We start from the raw sequence: 17,245 nt of genomic DNA on the forward strand, positions 1-17,245 counted from the left end.
CTGGAGAGCTTGCTACTCGGCGTCCTTCTGGTACCTACACCACTGGGTGAATCCCACTATCAGTGCAGCTTGGGACGGCATCGCCCTGTTTTGCAGCAAGCTCAGCTGTTCATCCAGGAGCCAAATAGATGGAAGGCCATTGGGGATCGCCAGTGCGTGACAGCAGCGCCCACGTGCTGAACTTGCAGACAAAGGGGCCTTGGTGTGACCTCCCCGTTGCTGCAATCTGGACCATGAAATATGCATGGCGCTGCTGGGGGGGCCAGAAACCCCAGCCACTCCAGGGCTCAACCGCTGAATTATTGAGCGCAGGACAGGAGCAGCATACTCTGCGCAACCGAGCAAATCCCTCTGAACAGCTGCCACAAGCTGCAGCAGCCGAAAAGTGAAAAGTCCTGACTCGGAAGAGGAATCTTGATTGGTGGAAATAGAAATTGTGTTAGGGGGGTCAGAGAAAACTCAAAAGCATTTCCTATTGTAATTGGGACGGACGGACAGAAAGCTAACCATTTCCCTGCAAGTCTGTACCTCCAGGATATTCTCATTCCATCCCAATTCCTGCACCAAACATGGATCATATGATTGAACTTCCCACCCCAATTCTACTCCATGTGTTTTGCGTTTTTATCTTGCGTTTTTATGTTGTGAAGCACCCTGAGATCTACGGATGAAGGGCAGTACGTAGACAACTCTATTTTATTATATATATTTTTTTAAAAAACCACCATCTCTCACCTGGGTAGACATTCTGTGAACATCCCCACTCCTCCACGATCCTTTTCTACCAGTGATACAGTCTAAATGGACATTGGATTCTTATCTCATTATACATGACTAAGCCATTTTTCACCTTCTCACCCCTTGCCTTTTCCTGTAAGACCTATTGCAGTCGTTAAGAGTCGTCAACAGGCTCATCTAAGCTATCTGCCAATCTCCCATTCCCACCACCCTTCTGAGTAATACCCCTCCCCACTTTCTCACTATATAGAAGGATCTGGCAACTTCTGTTTCAGTGTATCTGAAGAAGCGTGCATGCACACGAAAGCTCATACCAAGAACTAACTTAGTTGGTCTTTAAGGTGCTACTGGAAGGAATTTTTTATTTAGTCTAAATGGATGTCATTCAGCAGATGCACACAGGAATGTCGCTGCCCATTGAACTGACTAGCCCCTGACACTCCAGTGAGTTTGTAGCAATTCTGAGCCTGTAGGCAGTGGGACAAGAAACCCTCCTCTGCAATGGGAGGATGGGTCTTTAAGTTCTGTGGGCCCAGGGCACTGCAAGCACCAGGTGATCAGCTCTTTCTCCAAATCCATGTAAATGGGATTCATCTGTCCATCCTGCAGGCTGGGATTAGGTCTCCTTAAGGAGTAGGATCACAGCTCAGAGGCAGAGAACGTTCTTTGCACAGAGAAGGTTCGATCCCCGGTATCGCCAGTTAAAATGATCAAATAGGCGGCGCAAGGGGAAAGACCCTGGAGAAACCCTGGGGCAGTTGGACAAAGAAGTCTGTCCTGGTATAAAGTAGCTTCCTACGTTTCTCCGCGGTAATCAGAAGAGGAGGCTGAAATCCAGGACATATATTTGGAAGGAAAAGGCATTTTAAGCCATTTAACCAGCGGAGGCAGAGGGACTGGCACTGAGTGGGCTTGATTTATTACTGCATTTCTCATCACAGGCCCTCTGTCAAAATAGGTTGGCGAAGCCCCGGTATGACTGCCCACAAGTCACAAGGCAAAGAAAAGCAGGCAAGCTGTATCGTATCAGGGACAGTATCTGCGTGGTTATGGCGGAAGCAGTTTCTCCCTGAAGAGAGGGGCAAAGTATTTTTATTTATTTATTGTTATTCCCGTTTTCTGCTGTATTTTCTGCTGTTTTCTGTTGCATCATTTAAGCGTTTTAAATTTGTTGTTAGCTGCCCTGAGCCTGAACTGGGAAGGGCGGGGTATAAATAAAAAATAATTATGATTATTATTTATTATATTTCTTACGGCCCTTGCTGCTTTCGCATGACAGCCCTCTGTGCCCTGGTTGGTGTTGGTGCTGACCTTTAAAGCCCCAAACGGCCTCGGCCCAGTATATCTGAAGGAGCATCTCCACCCCCATCGTTCAGCCCGGACACTGAGGTCCAGTGCTGAGGGCCTTCTGGTGGTTCCCTCATTGCGAGAAGTGAGGTTACAGGGAACCAGACAGAGGGCCTTCTTGGTAGTGGTGCCCACCGTGTGGAACACCCTCCCTTCACATGTGAAGGAAATAAGCAGCTATCCTATTTTTAAAAGACATCTGAAGGCAGCCCTGTTCGGGGAAGTTTTTAATATTTAATGCTGTACTGTTTTTAACATTTGATTGGGAGCCGCCCAGAGTGGCTGGGGAAACTTAGCCAGATGGGCGGGGTATAAATAATAAATTACTATTATTATTATTGGTCGCTCAAACTCTTCTGCACCCCAACAGAATAAGGCACTGCACAGCCCACACTCCTTCATACACCATTTTCTGTTTCTGCACCTGGCAAATCTAGGCTGCAGCGGAGGATCTCCAGCCCCTGCCCGCAGATCACGCTGCGGCAGTCACGGGCCCCAGCCTCCCAACACTCCAGGCCAGCCACATCGGCCACATGGCAGAATTTGCTGCTGATGAAAGACAGGCTGTCCTCGCGAAGGTGCCAGAGCGTCATCCGCTGGTCCACCGAAACAGAGAGGAGGAAGTCCGGCTGCAGGAGCCTCACCCCCGTCACGTGAGCTGCGTGGGCACAGAGCCTCGAAGAGTTTCTGAGAAGGCGGATGCTGGGCCCAGCGATGGCTTCCTGGTCGGTGTCGCTTCCAGCATCCACCTCAACAGCGCTGAGAGAGATGGAGCCGTCATCGCTGCCACTGGCCACCAGGAAATGCCCGTCAGCTGCTTGTTGGACGTGGAGGCTGTTCACTCCACAGCTGTGAGCCCGGATGGTCAGGACTGGGGTACCCAGGTCTGGAAAACACACACAGGCAAAGGAAGCGTACAAGGCTGGGAGGAAGCGCAAAGGGTGGTATACACTTGAAAAATAAGGTATACCTAGGAGGGTCACAAACAGGGTGGGCAGGTACAGAGGACTCCCTGGTTCTGAACTGTGCCCCTGAAGGACCAGGTGAGTAGCCTGGGAGTCATTTTGGACTCACAGCTGTCCATGGAGGCACAGGTCAACTCTGTGTCTTGGGCGGCTGTCTAGCTGCTCCATCTGTTACGTCGGCTGAAACCCTATCTGCCTGCAGACTGTCTCACCAGAGTGGTGCATGCTCTGGTTATCTCCCGCTTGAATTACTGTAATGTGCTCTACATGGGGCTATCTTTGAAGGTGACCCAGAAATGACAACTAATCCAGAATGCGGGTGCTGGGACCATATAACACCAGTCCTAAAAGATCTAAATTGGCTCCCAGTACACATTTCTGAGCACAATTCAAAGTGCTGGTGTTGACCTTTAAATCCCTAAATGGCCTCAGCCCAGTATACCTGAAGGAGCGTCTCCACCCCCATCGTTCAGCCAGGACACTGAGGTCCAGCACCGAGGGCCTTCTGGTGGTTCCCTCATTGTGTAAAGTGGAATGCTCTCCCGGCAGATGTCAAAGTGTTAAGCAAATATATAAATTTAAACATCTGAAGGCAGCCCTGGTTCGGGAAGGCTTTAAGATTTGAATTGTATTTATTTTTGCTTTATTCATTCTTTCATTGGGAGCTGCATCCCCATAGTGGCTGGGCAACCCAATCACATGGGCTGAGTATAGGAAATAGAATCATGGTATCACAGAGATGGAAGGGACCACAAGGATCATCTAGAGGGCCAGTGTGGTGTAGTGGTTAAGAGCTGTAGACTTGTAATCTGGTGAACCGGATTCGCTTCCCCGCTCCTTAGGGTGGTGATAAAGCGGGATATCAAATCCAAACTCCTCTTCTTCTTCTTCTTCTAGTCCTACCCCCTGCAATGCAGAAATCTTCGGCCCAACATGGGGCTCAAACCCACAGCCCTGAGATTGAGTCTCATGCTCTACCCCAGGCTTCCTCAACCTCGGCCCTCCAGATGTTTTTGGCCTACAACTCCCATGATCCCTAGCTGGCAGGACCAGTGGTCAGGGATTATGGAAACTGTAGTCTCAAAACATCTGGAGGGCCGAGGTTGAGGAAGCCTGCTCTACCCACTGAGCTGTCCCGGTTATACAATAAAAAACAACAACTTTAAGGGTGCACGAACAGGGCAGTCAACACAACCACCTACCCAGAAGCTTCATTTCTGTGCCTTCCGCCTTCAAGGCCTCTGCAGCACACTTAAGGGTAGGGGCGAGATCCCAGAATGCAATGCTCCCGTCGGTGGCAGCGCTGCTCAACAAGTGCCTTCTATAAAAGAAAGATGAATGGGTAAAATTAGCTTTCTAGGGCCTGATGTGTCAGCAGTAGTAAACTCAGGGGAGGTGCATCTCAAGAACACTGGGGGTGGGGTGTAGCCACTCCATTCTCACCTTTCTCCATCTGCTGTCTTACATGCCAACGCCTGGACCTTCAGGACGCAGTGCTGATGGTGAAAGGATTCTGCCACAAGCTGCAGCTTCTGGGCATGCTCAAGCAGCAGGAAGAGGCTATGCAAACATGAGAGCAGTGAAGTCAGTCCAAGGAAAAGAGTCTCCGACTTTAAAGAGGGGGAAAGGGCCACATCCTTTGTACCAAGCGCTACAGTTTTCTTTCTGTTCATGTTCCCTTCTCTAGTTTGGGGAAAGTGCTGCTCCAGGAAACATAAAAAGGTAAAGGGACCCCTGACCATTAGGTCCAGTCGTGGCCGACTCTGGGGTTGCGGCGCTCATCTCGCTTTATTGGCCGAGGGAGCCGGCGTACAGCTTCCGGGTCATGTGGCCAGCATCACTAAGCCACTTCTGGCGAACCAGAGCAGCGCACGGAAACGCCGTTTACCTCCCCGCTGGAGTGGTACCTATTTATCTACTTGCACTTTGACGTGCTTTCAAACTGCTAGGTTGACAGGAGCAGGGACTAAGCAACGGGAGCTCACCCCATCGCAGGGATTCAAACTGCCGACCTTCTGATCGGCAAGTCCTAGGCTCTGTGGTTTAACCCACAGACCCACCCGCATTCCTACCCCAGCAATGCAGGCCCCTAAAAGAGAGAGCCCAACCATCTTCCTTACCGGACAGAGCCATCACTGCAAGCAGCGGCTAGGAAGAGCAAGGGACCAGGAAGCTCTGGGTACTCCACACCAGCCAGGACCTCAATAGACATATACCTGGAACACAGAAGTTATCAGTTACCTTCTCTGGGACACACTATCCATACCCAGAGCAGTGAAAAAGTAACACACACACACACACACAAGCTGGAAAATGGCATGTGTTGCCTACTATGGACTCGGCGCCCAAAGTCCTCCCTATTCTCTCTGTACTAATGTATTCTTAAGCACGAGTACAGCAGAATAGGGAAGGGGGGGAATTCTGAGACTGGAAAATTAAGCAAACAGACCTTTATAATTTTTTGCTGCTATTATTCACATTGTTTTATCCTAGTGGTTTTGTTTTTAATCTCCTGCTGCTACAATATCATTAGACCCGGTTGTGTATTTTAGATTATTTATTTGATTTCTCACCCGCCTGTCATCATCTGATTTTGTGCTTTTTAATAATACTGAGATCTGTGGATGAAGGGCAGTATACAAATTCGATAAATAAAATAAATTCCATAAATAAAATAATAAAATAAAATAAACAAGATCTCAGGGTGGGTTACAGCCATTTAAAAATACGTTAAAATAAGTTTGAAACAAATTACAGCCAAAATAATAGGGTAGGGTCCAGTCCAGTCTGTCTGTCTGTCTATCTATCTATCTATCTATCTATCTATCTATCTATCTATCTATCTATCTATCTATCTATCTATCTAGAGTCCTCCAGGCTGGATGTGAATATTGTGCCCACTTATGTGACAATAGGAAAAGCCTGTGTGTGTGTGTGTGTGTGTGTGTGTGCTTGTGGGGGGGCGTGTTTGGTGGTTAAAAGAGTTAGGAAGAAAGGGTGCAGATTTTACATTCCCTATATGAGCATCAATAACATCCCCTGCTTTTTGAGAACCCATGACCCTGCCTAAGAATACAAATTCCTGGGAAAGGCCACAGCTACTACCTGGTCTCTGGGTCCATTTTGACGAGCTTGTGCCTGTTCTTCCTGCGGTCCCACTGCTCATCCAGGCGGTGAGAAGCCACGTGGACCAGCGGATGGACCACATCGCCACTAGAGCCATGGCTGAGGCCAATATGCATCCGGTAACACTCAATCTGGGCCCGTCCTCCAGCTGAGAAGAGGATGGCAGAGATACTTCCTGCCTTGGGCTGAGTGTCCTTGGCCACAGCCAGAGCTCTCACACTCGAGATGTGGTCGCCCAGAGCCGCAAGCTGGGTCACCGTACGAGACTGCGCCCTGTAGCTCAGAATATTGACCGTGCCGTCCTCGCTGCCGGTGGCAAGGGTGCTCAGCGGCTCCTGCCCGGGTGCCTGCAAAACCCCGATGTGGCAAACGCATGTCAGTTCCCTCCCGTGCAGGGACTCCTTGAGGATGCGCTGCCCGTCGTGTGCGTCTTGACTCTGGTGCACCACCACATCCCCAGATTTGACGTAAACAAAGGTTCCTGCCTGGAGGCGGTGGGCGTAGCTCCAGGAGCGGTGGCCGCCACCGCAGGGGACGGACAGCAGCATCTCGTTGCTGCTGGCGCTCCAGAGAACAAAGCAGTCAGCATGGAAGCCCAGCACCCACATGCTCCCATCGGGGCCGAAGCGCAGCTCCTCCAGCCACTCCAGGCCCTTGCATGGCCTGTGCTTCCTCAGCACGCGCAGCTGGCGGCCTTGCACCTGCAGCTGGCGGTAGCAGCTGTCCCGGCCGGTGCTGTAGACAAAGTCCTGGTGGCAGGTGATGGAGGTGACACCGAGCTTTCCGTGTAGGCCGAAGAGCAGAGAGACGGGGCCCTCAGCGAGCGGCTCTTCCCCTGTGAGAGGAAAGGCCAGGCCGGGCAAACCGGAGCCCCCCTCTGGGTCCGAGGAGCCAACTCCTGCTCCTCTGCTCAAGGCCTGAGCTGGCTTGCACTCAAACAGCATAAGGGAGCCTCTGCGGTCGCCGCAGAGCAGCAGCTCTCCCTGGGGCGTGAAGGCGGCACACGTATGCCATCGCTGCTTGCAGAGCGGCAGGCGGAAGCATCGCTTCACCACCACGGCGACTCCCTCGGGTGGGCCATGAGAGACCTCCAGCCACAGCAGGGAACCGGCTGCTCCGGAAACGAAGAGGCTGCAAGCGCCGGGATCCTGCCCTGCGTAGGAGGCCCAACTCAGGCTGTGCACTTTCCCCTCGTACAGCTTCAGCTCCTTGCTTTCTGCGGGGCTGCAGAGAGGGAAGACTTTAACCTGTCCCAACAGGTTGCCCATGGCACACACCACCACGCCGCTGATGAGCACGGAGACTTCCAGGAGGCTGTAGGACCGATACGCAGCATCCTCGAGGACCAACGCCCAGGCTTTGGAGGTCAAGTCATAGGCGTAGACAGCCCCAGCATCCGTCATCACAAGGAGGTGGTTTACATCCACCAGCTTCACCGCTCTGGGAGATCCTTTTCTGCGAGGTGAGGGGAAGTCCAGTCGCACAAGGCTGTTCCCGCCGTTGCTCTGCCCTTTAAGGAGCCACTGCCTGATGCCAGAATCGGCCCCGCCTGTGAACACCCAGCCCCGCCTCTCGTGGGCGGCGACTGCCCGGAGGCCGCGCCCCTTGTGCCCTTTGAAACGGTGAATGATCTCGCCCTGGTAGTTCCACACGAGGCAAGCGGCGTCTTCTCCAATGCTGAGGACGTAACTGCTCAGCAGGCGCACCGACCAGACCCGAGACTGGTGCCCGTAGCACACCAGCAAGCATGGGACAGGGTCAGGGGGCGACCTGAGGTCGCCGACGCCCCACAGCCGCAGGCTCCTGTCATCTGAGGCCGAGGCCAAGATGCTTTTGCTCTCTGAGAAACAGATGCTGAAGATGACGCCCTTGTGCCCGTTGATCCTGCTTCGGGGCTTCACCCTGCCTGTGTCGTCCGGCGGGTCGGCTGCGCACCATACCACCAGCTGGTTAAAGACTGTGCCAGCCACCAGCACCAGCGTGTCCCAGCTGCTCCCAACCAGGTGGGCTGAGTAGAGGATGCACTTCTCCTGGCAGTGCACTTCTCGAAGGGTCCTCTGGCCAGCGCAGTCATACAGTGCCAAGGAGTTGTGGCCCAGGGCCAACGCCACACAGCCGGGTGCCTCCAACCACTGCAGGTCCCAGATCCAGTCGTGCAGCTCGCGGAAAGGAAAGAGTTCGGCTAGTTTTGCTGTGCCGCCCTGGAAGCTGAGCTGTAAAACGACGAGGCCTTTGCCTCCAAAGACAGCTAGGGCGGTTGATCCTGGGGCCGCATCCTGCTGCTCCTTGATACCATGGACATTATGGTTTCGAAGGACCTTCTTATAGCATCTTGCTGACTGGCTGGCATCAGGCTCCAGGGAGTAGATGGCAATGTAGGGTCCTTCACCTGCAGGAAAAGAGGCTAGAATCACCTCATTTGATATATAGATGATAGATAGATAGAAAGAGGAGACAGACAGATAGATAGATAGATAGATAGATGATAGGTGATAGATAGATAGATAGAAGAGATAGATAGAAGAGATAGAAGAGATAGATAGATAGATGATAGATAGATAGATAGATAGATAGATAGATAGATAGATAGATATAGATAGATAGATAGATAGATAGATAGATAGATAGATAGAATAGATAGATATAGATATAGATATAGAATAGATAGATAGATAGATAGATAGATAGATAGATAGATAGATAGAAGAGATAGATAGATAGATAGATGATAGAAGAGATAGATAGGATAGATAGATAGATAGATAGATAGATAGATAGATAGATAGATGATAGAAGAGATAGATGATAGATAGATAGATAGATAGATAGATAGATAGATAGATAGATAGATATAGATAGAAGAGATAGATAGATAGATAGATGATAGATAGATGATAGATAGATAGATAGATGATAGATAGATAGATAGATAGATAGATAGATAGATAGATAGATAGATAGTGTACTCTTTCCAGTAGCATCCATCCTCACAAACGTGATCCACACACAGCCTCCATACCAGCCCAGGTACACCTTGAGCAGCGCCTGGCATAGCTGTCAACGTTTCCCTTTTTCTAAAGGGAAATTCCCTTATTCCGAATCGGATTCCTCACAAGAAAAGGGAAAAGTTGACAGCTATGGCTCCTGGTCCCAATATGAAAGACACACCACGGCCGAATCTGGTATTGCTTCTGATGCAGCTTTCGCACGGCCTCTTGTCAAACTGTCCCTGTGGAATCACGTTACCCACAACTTTTGCCTTGCTTGAAATGGGAACCGGTTTCTGACAGGTCCCCCACTTCCTATCACCTCTAGGAGCATCATTTCCCCAGCAACAGGACTTATAAAATCCAAGAAACCAGCTTGCAGGAGCTCTGGGCTCCCTCCCCTGACTTGGTGCCTGCCTGTCCCACTGTAATGCATCGTCTTGCTGCGATTCCTGCTTTGCTTGGCTATTCAGCTGGGTAGAACCTGGTTTTGAAACAAGCCCTCCATTATCATGTTTCGTTTCATCAAGTGTTCAGTGCCATGGCTTGGTATCTGACACACTTGACATAAATGTTACCCGTTGCCCACCGGAAAGGACTCTGCTCACCAGATTTGCAACACACACCACCCCTGACCACAGCTGTTGGGACTCCAGCAACATGGGAAGGCTACCTTGTGGGCTGCCACTGCCCCAGGATATTCTGGCCCTACCACATACCTGCAACAAGGTGATCATCCACAATCTCCAGAGCTGTGATAGGAGCCAGTAGCAGCTCTGTTTCCATTGCTGAACAAGGATCGGAAGTGAGGGCTCCTGTTGATTCTCTTCCTCTTACACAAGACATCTGAGGAAGAAGGGGGTGGGAAGAGTAATAAATGCTGCAGATATTCCATAGCTTGAGGTGATGGATACAGAAGTAGGCTGCCTTTTGGCTTGGAAAGTATAAATTGTTTGACGCTGCAGCAGGGCTACTCCAGATAAAAGTCAGCATGGTCTCGCTAGCAGGTAACTCACATCACTGAGCACTAGGGATGGGGTGGGAAACCTCGTTCCCTAGCCTAATTTCATGCAGATAGGAAGGAAGGAAAAATGGAAGAAAAAGGGGTAGCCAAAAAGGAGGAAGTGAACTGGGTGAGAGAGAAGGGAGTGCACTGTCCTCTTTTTGTTCCAATCTTCCCTACCACCACCAGCCATGTGCCCCCCCCCAACTACCCGTGAGGGAATATGATAGCCATGTTCAAATATATAAAAGGATGTCACATAGAGGAGGGAGAAAGGTTGTTTTCTGCTGCTCCAGAGAAGCGGACACGGAGCAATGGAGCCAAACTACAAGAAAGAAGATTCCACCTAAACATTAGGAAGAACTTCCTGACAGTAAGAGCTGTTCGACGGTGGAATTTGCTGCCAAGGAGTGTGGTGGAGTCTCCTCCTTTGGAGGTCTTTAAGCAGAGGCTTGACAACCATATGTCAGGAGTGCTCTGATGGTGTTTCCTGCTTGGCAGGGGGTTGGACTCGATGGTCCTTGTGGTCTCTTCCAACTCTACGATTCTATGATCCTATGAATGCAGCCCTCAACATTAAAAAAGGTCCCCACCCGTTATGCACGGATGAGATGCCGCCTGCTAGAGAGAGCGCAAATGTAAATGCTGTTCTCGGTTTAGACCCGAGAGGCCTCTGTTCAAATCCCACCTCAACCAAAGTCTCGGAGGAAAGATGCTTTGCTGGTTCTAACCACAATCTGTACAATGGGAACAAGCTAACTTTGCTCAGTTCTCAGAACAATGAAATGATCTAATCTCCGAAGCACTTGGTAAACGACGGGGTTTTTTATTTGGTAATAAAAGTGGTCTGAACAGGAGTGTACTTGCCCTTTCTGAGAAGCCCCTGGATGCCATTGCGCGACAGTATTTTTGTGTGTGGCGAACTTTTGGTCAGCTTCTTATATGGGCAGATACGAAACAAAACCAGGGAGGGCCGTTGAATATATAAACGGGAGAGACTGGATAAAAGAGCGCGCTCCCCGTGGAGGAACAGCAGGCACAGAACGAACGGGAGGCTTAAGCCGGATTTGTTGGGACACATTACTGCCTGAGGTGGAAAGGGCAACACACTTATTGTGGCAGAAGCTTCCACAGACCAGGGCTTGCAGGAGGGAAAGTGGGCGTGCATGCGGCAGTGCGGAGGGAGGGTACCTATAGTCGGCAGCTGCATGAGGTTCAAGTCAGGGATAGGGGGAGTCTTGACCCAGCAACACCTGGGCGCCCCCCAGGACCCCGTCCTGGTTTAAGCCACAGAATGCTTTTAGCCTAATGCTTAGCGAAACGGGGGCGCTGCAGCCAGAGCTTCGTGCACAGCCTGGGCAAGAGGCAGGGAAGGAAGCAAGACCCGCGTGGCAGCGCCGGGAGGGAGAGAAGCAAAGCAGAGGCCACCATATCGCGAGAAACCAGGTCGCCCTACCTCGCTCTCTCTCGCGCGCGGGCGCAGACCCCGTGAATCAATTGGGAGGCTTCTTCCGAGCTCCCAAGACACGGAGGGATGCTATTGGCCAGCGGAAGTTCTCTCCCAGGCCGCCGAGACTGATTGGTAGTTAAAGGCCGGCAAAGGCAGGAAGATAATTTCTTAAAGCCACAGCTCTATCTAAATAGATACAGTAAATACTGTATATACATAGCTATATTAAGGCAAAAGGTAAATAGAAAACCTTTATAGCTATACACACAGTACACATAATATGCACACACACACACAAACACACACACACACACACACACACACAGTATGTGCATATATGTGCCAAAACAAGAAGAAAATAAAATTTAAAATAAAATAAAAGTAAGGTTACCAGCTGACATTAACAGTGATAATTTCCCATCAGTTAGTGGGGGGGGGGATTTAAGTTACTTGAAAGAACACTGTAAACAACTGAAAACATTGGCAGGTTTTTAAAAACACTTGCAATGAAGCGAGAATTATGATAAAAATTGAGATTTAAGAAAATATGGGAAATATACGATGCAGTTTGAAAAGAATATCTGGGGAAACTACGGATGGGGTGGAGGGAAGTTTGGGGATTCTGAGAATCCTATTTGTAAAATTATTATGATTTGTGTATGATGATAAATGTTAAAAGTCTTAATGATATTTTTTTTTAAATCCCATCAGTTAGGGTTGCCAAAAACCCACAACTTGCCAAAGATCCAGAACAAGCTGCTGCCTTCCTGAAATTCCCCTTGGATGTCCCTTCCGCCCTTAAAATCCTGGTAATGTATGGATGTATGGCAGCCCTACCATCCATCGCAATTTAAACATATAGGTAGGCAATCCATGTGTCCAAATAGCTATCTAAATGAGATTGACAATGGCAAGCCATGCATTCAAATGTATAAAGGGCGCTGAGATATTGAGACCACTGAGTAGATGATGATAGGGGTTTTTTTTGTCCTTCCAGCATTCTGGTATATCTCAGCCACAACCGCAGGGTTCCCCTCCCCCAAAGCTCCCAAAGTTCTTATTCAGGCAATGCCTTTATTAGGCCACCCAAAAGGTCCACAAGATAGCAAGTTTTTGAGTTCTCCAAAACTCTACAGAAACTCCCAGAGAGTTCATCCAGCTCAACCACCAGCCTATGCAAGAAAATCAACAGCTCTAGCATGCCTCAAAAGTGGGCAACTATTCCCTGCTTAAAAACCTCTTAAGGACGCAGTGTTACCTTCCAAGATATTCTCGTCCACTGTTGAACAGCTCATACGATCCCATTCATAGTGTAGAACCATTGAAATTAATCAACACACCTAATTTAGGTCCATTCATTTAAACGGGTCTTCCTCTGAGTGGTACTTAGGCTATCTGGGAACCAGGTGCAGCAGGGTTCTTGCTGGGTCATCACATCACATGCGATGAAGCGGTAGCTACCACAGCCACATCTCCAATACCTTGAGTTCATTAACTCCCTCTACATGTGAGCGGCGTGTTGATGTTGCTTTCAGTAGTCCCTGATTTGTACTGAAGGAGTTTCCAGGGACACGTGAGGTTGATTTTAGTTTTCTTACCTGTATGTGTTTTCCTCTCCTGTTCTGGGTGGAACACACATTGGATATAGTGCAGAGACAGTATCTTTCTGATACTGGCATAATTTAAATACAGGATTTATCTGGCTGTTACTTATCAAAAAGGTGACCTAGTTGACTGTGTAAAAAGCCATAAAAACATTCCCCATGCAGTTTTCATATCAAGACATGCATTCGCAGAATATAACCAAGATTGTGACCAGATTGGAGCTAATAAAAGTGGGACCAGGGTTGAAAAACTGTCAACCTGTCATTTCCACAATATAATCAAAGGCTTTATTTTATTATTTATAGCCTGCTTTAACTTTGTGTTTGAAGCACTAGGACATGGCTCACAATAAAGGTCTACAAATGGAGCATTTGCTCCTAAAACTGGATCATGGTGTAAGAGACATACAAGAGATTTTATCTTTCATGAGAATAATAATAATAATAATAATAATAATAATAATAATAATAATACCTTTATTGCCAATGTACAACCTGTGTACAATGAAATTAACCGAGCCTCCCTCTTCTCCCCACAAACACTCAATCTCATTGCACTCTGTGTGCTTGTAGCACAACACACCAACCCCTTTAGTCAGTTGCACTATATTATTTTCCGTTCACCAGCCTAACAGCCCACGGATAGAAACTGTTTTTTAGCCTGTTGGTACGACTGATTATACTTCCATATCTCCTGCCCAAGGGTAGAAGATTAAAGAGGTGCTGGCCGGGGTGTGAATCGTCCAAGAATTTTTCTCATTCTCCTAAGGCAACGATCCCTTGCTATGTCATCTAGCGCAGTGTTTCCCAACCGGTGTTCCGCGGCACACGAGTGTGCCGTGAGACATCGGCTGGTGTGCCGCGAGATGCCTGGAGGGAGGCGGGCAAGTCGGGCGGCGAGAGGCGGGGCGGCGGCGGCGAGGAGAGGCCGCGCCTCCTGCTGCTGCCTGGCGCTCCTCCTCGCAGCCGGCAGAGCTGCCTGGGCGCCTCCGCGCGACTCTGCCTCGCTGGGTTTGGTCTCCCAGCAGAGACGGGTCACACGCGCACCTCCCTCCCTCCCTCAGCCTGCGCGGAGGGAGAGCCAGAGAGAGGCATCGCTCCTGCGCGGCGGGAGAGGGAGCAGCCGGAGCGATGCCCCAAACGAGCTGAATTCCGAGCGAGGGACTGAGGGGGGAGGGAAAAAACTTTCACTTTCGTGCGTCCCTCCCGGCGTGACGCTGCGCGCTGACGTCACGGGGCGGGGCTTTAATGGTGGTGTGCCGCGAGATTTTTTTTCAGTAAACAGGTGTGCCGTTGCCCAAAAAAGTTTGGGAAACACTGATCTAGCGGGCTCAGGTGACAGCCCATGATATTATGGGCTGTGTTCACCACCCTCTGTAAAGACTTTCTGTCCGTGGCTGTCAAGTCAACGTACCACACCATGATACAATATGAGAGGTCATCAATTGTTCTTTAACATTGTTATTTCGCAAGACCCTGAGAAAATGGAGTCTCTGTTGGGCCTTCCTAACCACCTGAGTTATATTGTTTTTCCAAGTGAGGTCTTCACTAAGGTAAACTCCCAGAAAAAGCTGCATCTGGCTTTATCTTAATTTTGTATTTTAAATGCTTTAGGAATAACACCACTGGATATAAAGGAAAACGGGCAAGAACATCATCACTTTAAAAAAATAAAAATCTTATGCTTATAGAAAAAACATTTTAATCACTTACAGTCAGAGAGAGCAGAAAATAAATAGATGAGTAGGGTGGGGGGATTGCTTTCAGTTTAACGCCAAGCCTGGAAATTCTAGGCACCGAGAGACTAATGAACAGAGACTTGCTTTGGGCCCCACTACAAAATTAGATGGTGCCCCAGTTCTTAAGAGTAGAAAATAGTAATCTGTGGAATGCATAACTTCATACCCCAATGAGGAATGGGAGGCGCAAAGAAAATGTACAGATAACAGCTAGGTTTCAAACTTTTATTTGCAGGATAGACAAGCTACCTGGCATCTGTGTGTGGAAAACAATAAATAAAATAAATATTAAATAATAAGGAAAAAAACCAACTTTTTGCAAAACACACAAGTGTAGGGAACACACAGAAATACAAAATCCAACGCTGACCAGTTACCTATCAATGCAACCGGCAACATCAAGTCACTTATATTAGCTAAGGTTAGCAAAGGGTTCAGCTGTGGGCTTGGATACGCATGTCATGCCTTTGGGGCAATTAAGGACATGATTCACAAAGCAAACCTCTCTGCTAACACCACCCTCCCCCCACTCCAGTACAGGTAGCTGAGCCCAGGCAAACATCCATGCGGTCCTGGGTGTGGGATACTGCACAATCCACAGGCCATGCAACTGCTTGCAGCGCTTCCCCATTCGTGGCCCAGGGGTTTTTGGTTTTGTAGATTGCAAACTGGAAAAAGGTGGCATCACATCCTCATCCAATTCATGGCTTCTTAAACCTCTATCAAAGCCCTACATTCTTCTACACTTCAAGTCTCTGCTAGTAAAATATAAATATCTCAAGTTAGAGGTGAATAGCCTCTCTAGCACACGCATGAACACACTCAAAACAAGATTGCTCAAAACAAGTCCTAGTTTGGAATGAACAGCAAAATAGGAGGTCTATTTCATGTCCAGCCTTTTGGCATTTCATAAGTACTAAATGAGACAGGACCTTTGAGCTGAGTCTAGACTCTTCTTATTAAACAGTTCCTAAAGGGGACCGCTAAGAACTTTAAATTGGCTTGTAAACTATCTGCTATGCGGTTAAATTTCCAAAGTCATACCAGGGAAAGCAAGATGCTTCAGGGATACTGAATCCTCGTTGTATCCTATCTGAAGAACACCTACTTCACTCTCCTCACCCCACAAAACCTTGCAGCGGGACTGCAGAAAAGTTGCAACCTTAGGCCTATTTCATTAAAATAACCTGCACCAAAATCAATGAAGCTTACAAGGATATTGTGGAGGACTGGGGTGGCATTTTTTCATCTGGCAGGGCCATGTAGTGGTCACAAGCCTTAACCTTTCTGCGTTATAAAGCACACTACTAAGGCTGATCTACACAACTCGTGACCCACCAAGCTGACTACAAGCAACCGGGACCTGCCTGGGACTACAAAAATAAGGTGGCAGAGTGGGGAGGTTTTTAAGCATGTGCCAGGTTGGAGGGCTGTGTTTGGCTTGGAAGGTCACAGGCTGCACAGGTCTCTAACTAAGGCAATGGACAAGGACCCCAGTAAAAAGGGATGCATGGGATGCACTCATTCCTTGGAATGGAAATTCACTCGCTGCCGACATAAACTGATTCAATATATACAACAATCAACATTCCACAATAACATCAGTTTCTGTCTTCAGGGAGAGCTACCGTGTAGGAATGGCAACTTATCAAAGCAAGGAAAATGCCATACAACTTAGCATCCTTTGGACAGCAATGGAGGCACCCGGCTAGATAACTAGCTGCAAGACGGCCACCTTAAAGGCAGCTTTGTCTACTTCAGAACCTCAAGGCATCAGGAGGAAACAATCATGTCAAAATAAAAATATTTGTGCGGGCGGGGGGGGGGATGAGACAATTATATATTTGCTCATCAGGATGGAGCAGCCAGTCTGGGATTTCCAACACCAGCACTGAGAGCTACATGGCAGATAGATCCATATATTTTGGGTTAAATGTGGATAGCTTTCCTAAAGGATACAACTTATTACAAATTATGAGCTGCAAGGCCAAAGCCTCTACAGTGATGGCTACAACCAAACCCTGCATTTTGCCTTATGTCAAGATGTTGAACAGTGAGGGATTTTGTAATTGTAAATTATCTTTGTAAATTATCTTTCAATTATATATTAAAAACGCCACGCAATTAATCCCAGCTTTCCTAACAGCGATGAAAGTGTTTGTCTACAGTTGCAAGCTTCCTGTGGTCTCATTGAATGCTACAGGAATCTTCTCTGTATCTTACTGAAGTTCCACTGTATCTTTCCAATTCATCTCCTTTTCCAACACCACTTCCTTTTTATTACAG

The 17,245-nt window shown here is 48.5% G+C and overlaps 1 protein-coding gene across 3 annotated transcripts; it reads right to left on the reverse strand.

The window, feature by feature from the left end:
- Positions 1 to 12: 12 nt before the first annotated feature.
- Positions 13 to 11,724, reverse strand: WDR6 (WD repeat domain 6; the record flags this gene model as incomplete). Of its 3 annotated transcripts, none has more annotated exons than XM_081181754.1 (8): positions 11,623 to 11,724; positions 9,883 to 10,009; positions 6,156 to 8,565; positions 5,171 to 5,266; positions 4,494 to 4,610; positions 4,253 to 4,371; positions 2,510 to 2,971; positions 13 to 413 (listed from the first exon to the last, which is right to left on the reverse strand). In XM_081181754.1, exons 2-8 carry the CDS (start codon positions 10,007 to 10,009, stop codon positions 13 to 15), a joined length of 3,732 nt encoding a protein of 1,243 aa, XP_081037880.1. In that variant the 5' UTR covers positions 11,623 to 11,724. The 3 variants fall into 3 exon arrangements, with proteins under 3 accessions (XP_081037880.1, XP_081037879.1, XP_081037878.1); XM_081181753.1 differs by lacking the exon at positions 11,623 to 11,724 and adding an exon at positions 11,034 to 11,486; XM_081181752.1 differs by lacking the exon at positions 11,623 to 11,724 and having other exon boundaries at positions 9,883 to 10,381.
- Positions 11,725 to 17,245: the final 5,521 nt, after the last annotated feature.

This window comes from Podarcis bocagei, assembly GCF_964188305.1.
Source record: "Podarcis bocagei genome assembly, chromosome: 2".
NCBI lineage: Eukaryota > Metazoa > Chordata > Lepidosauria > Squamata > Lacertidae > Podarcis > Podarcis bocagei.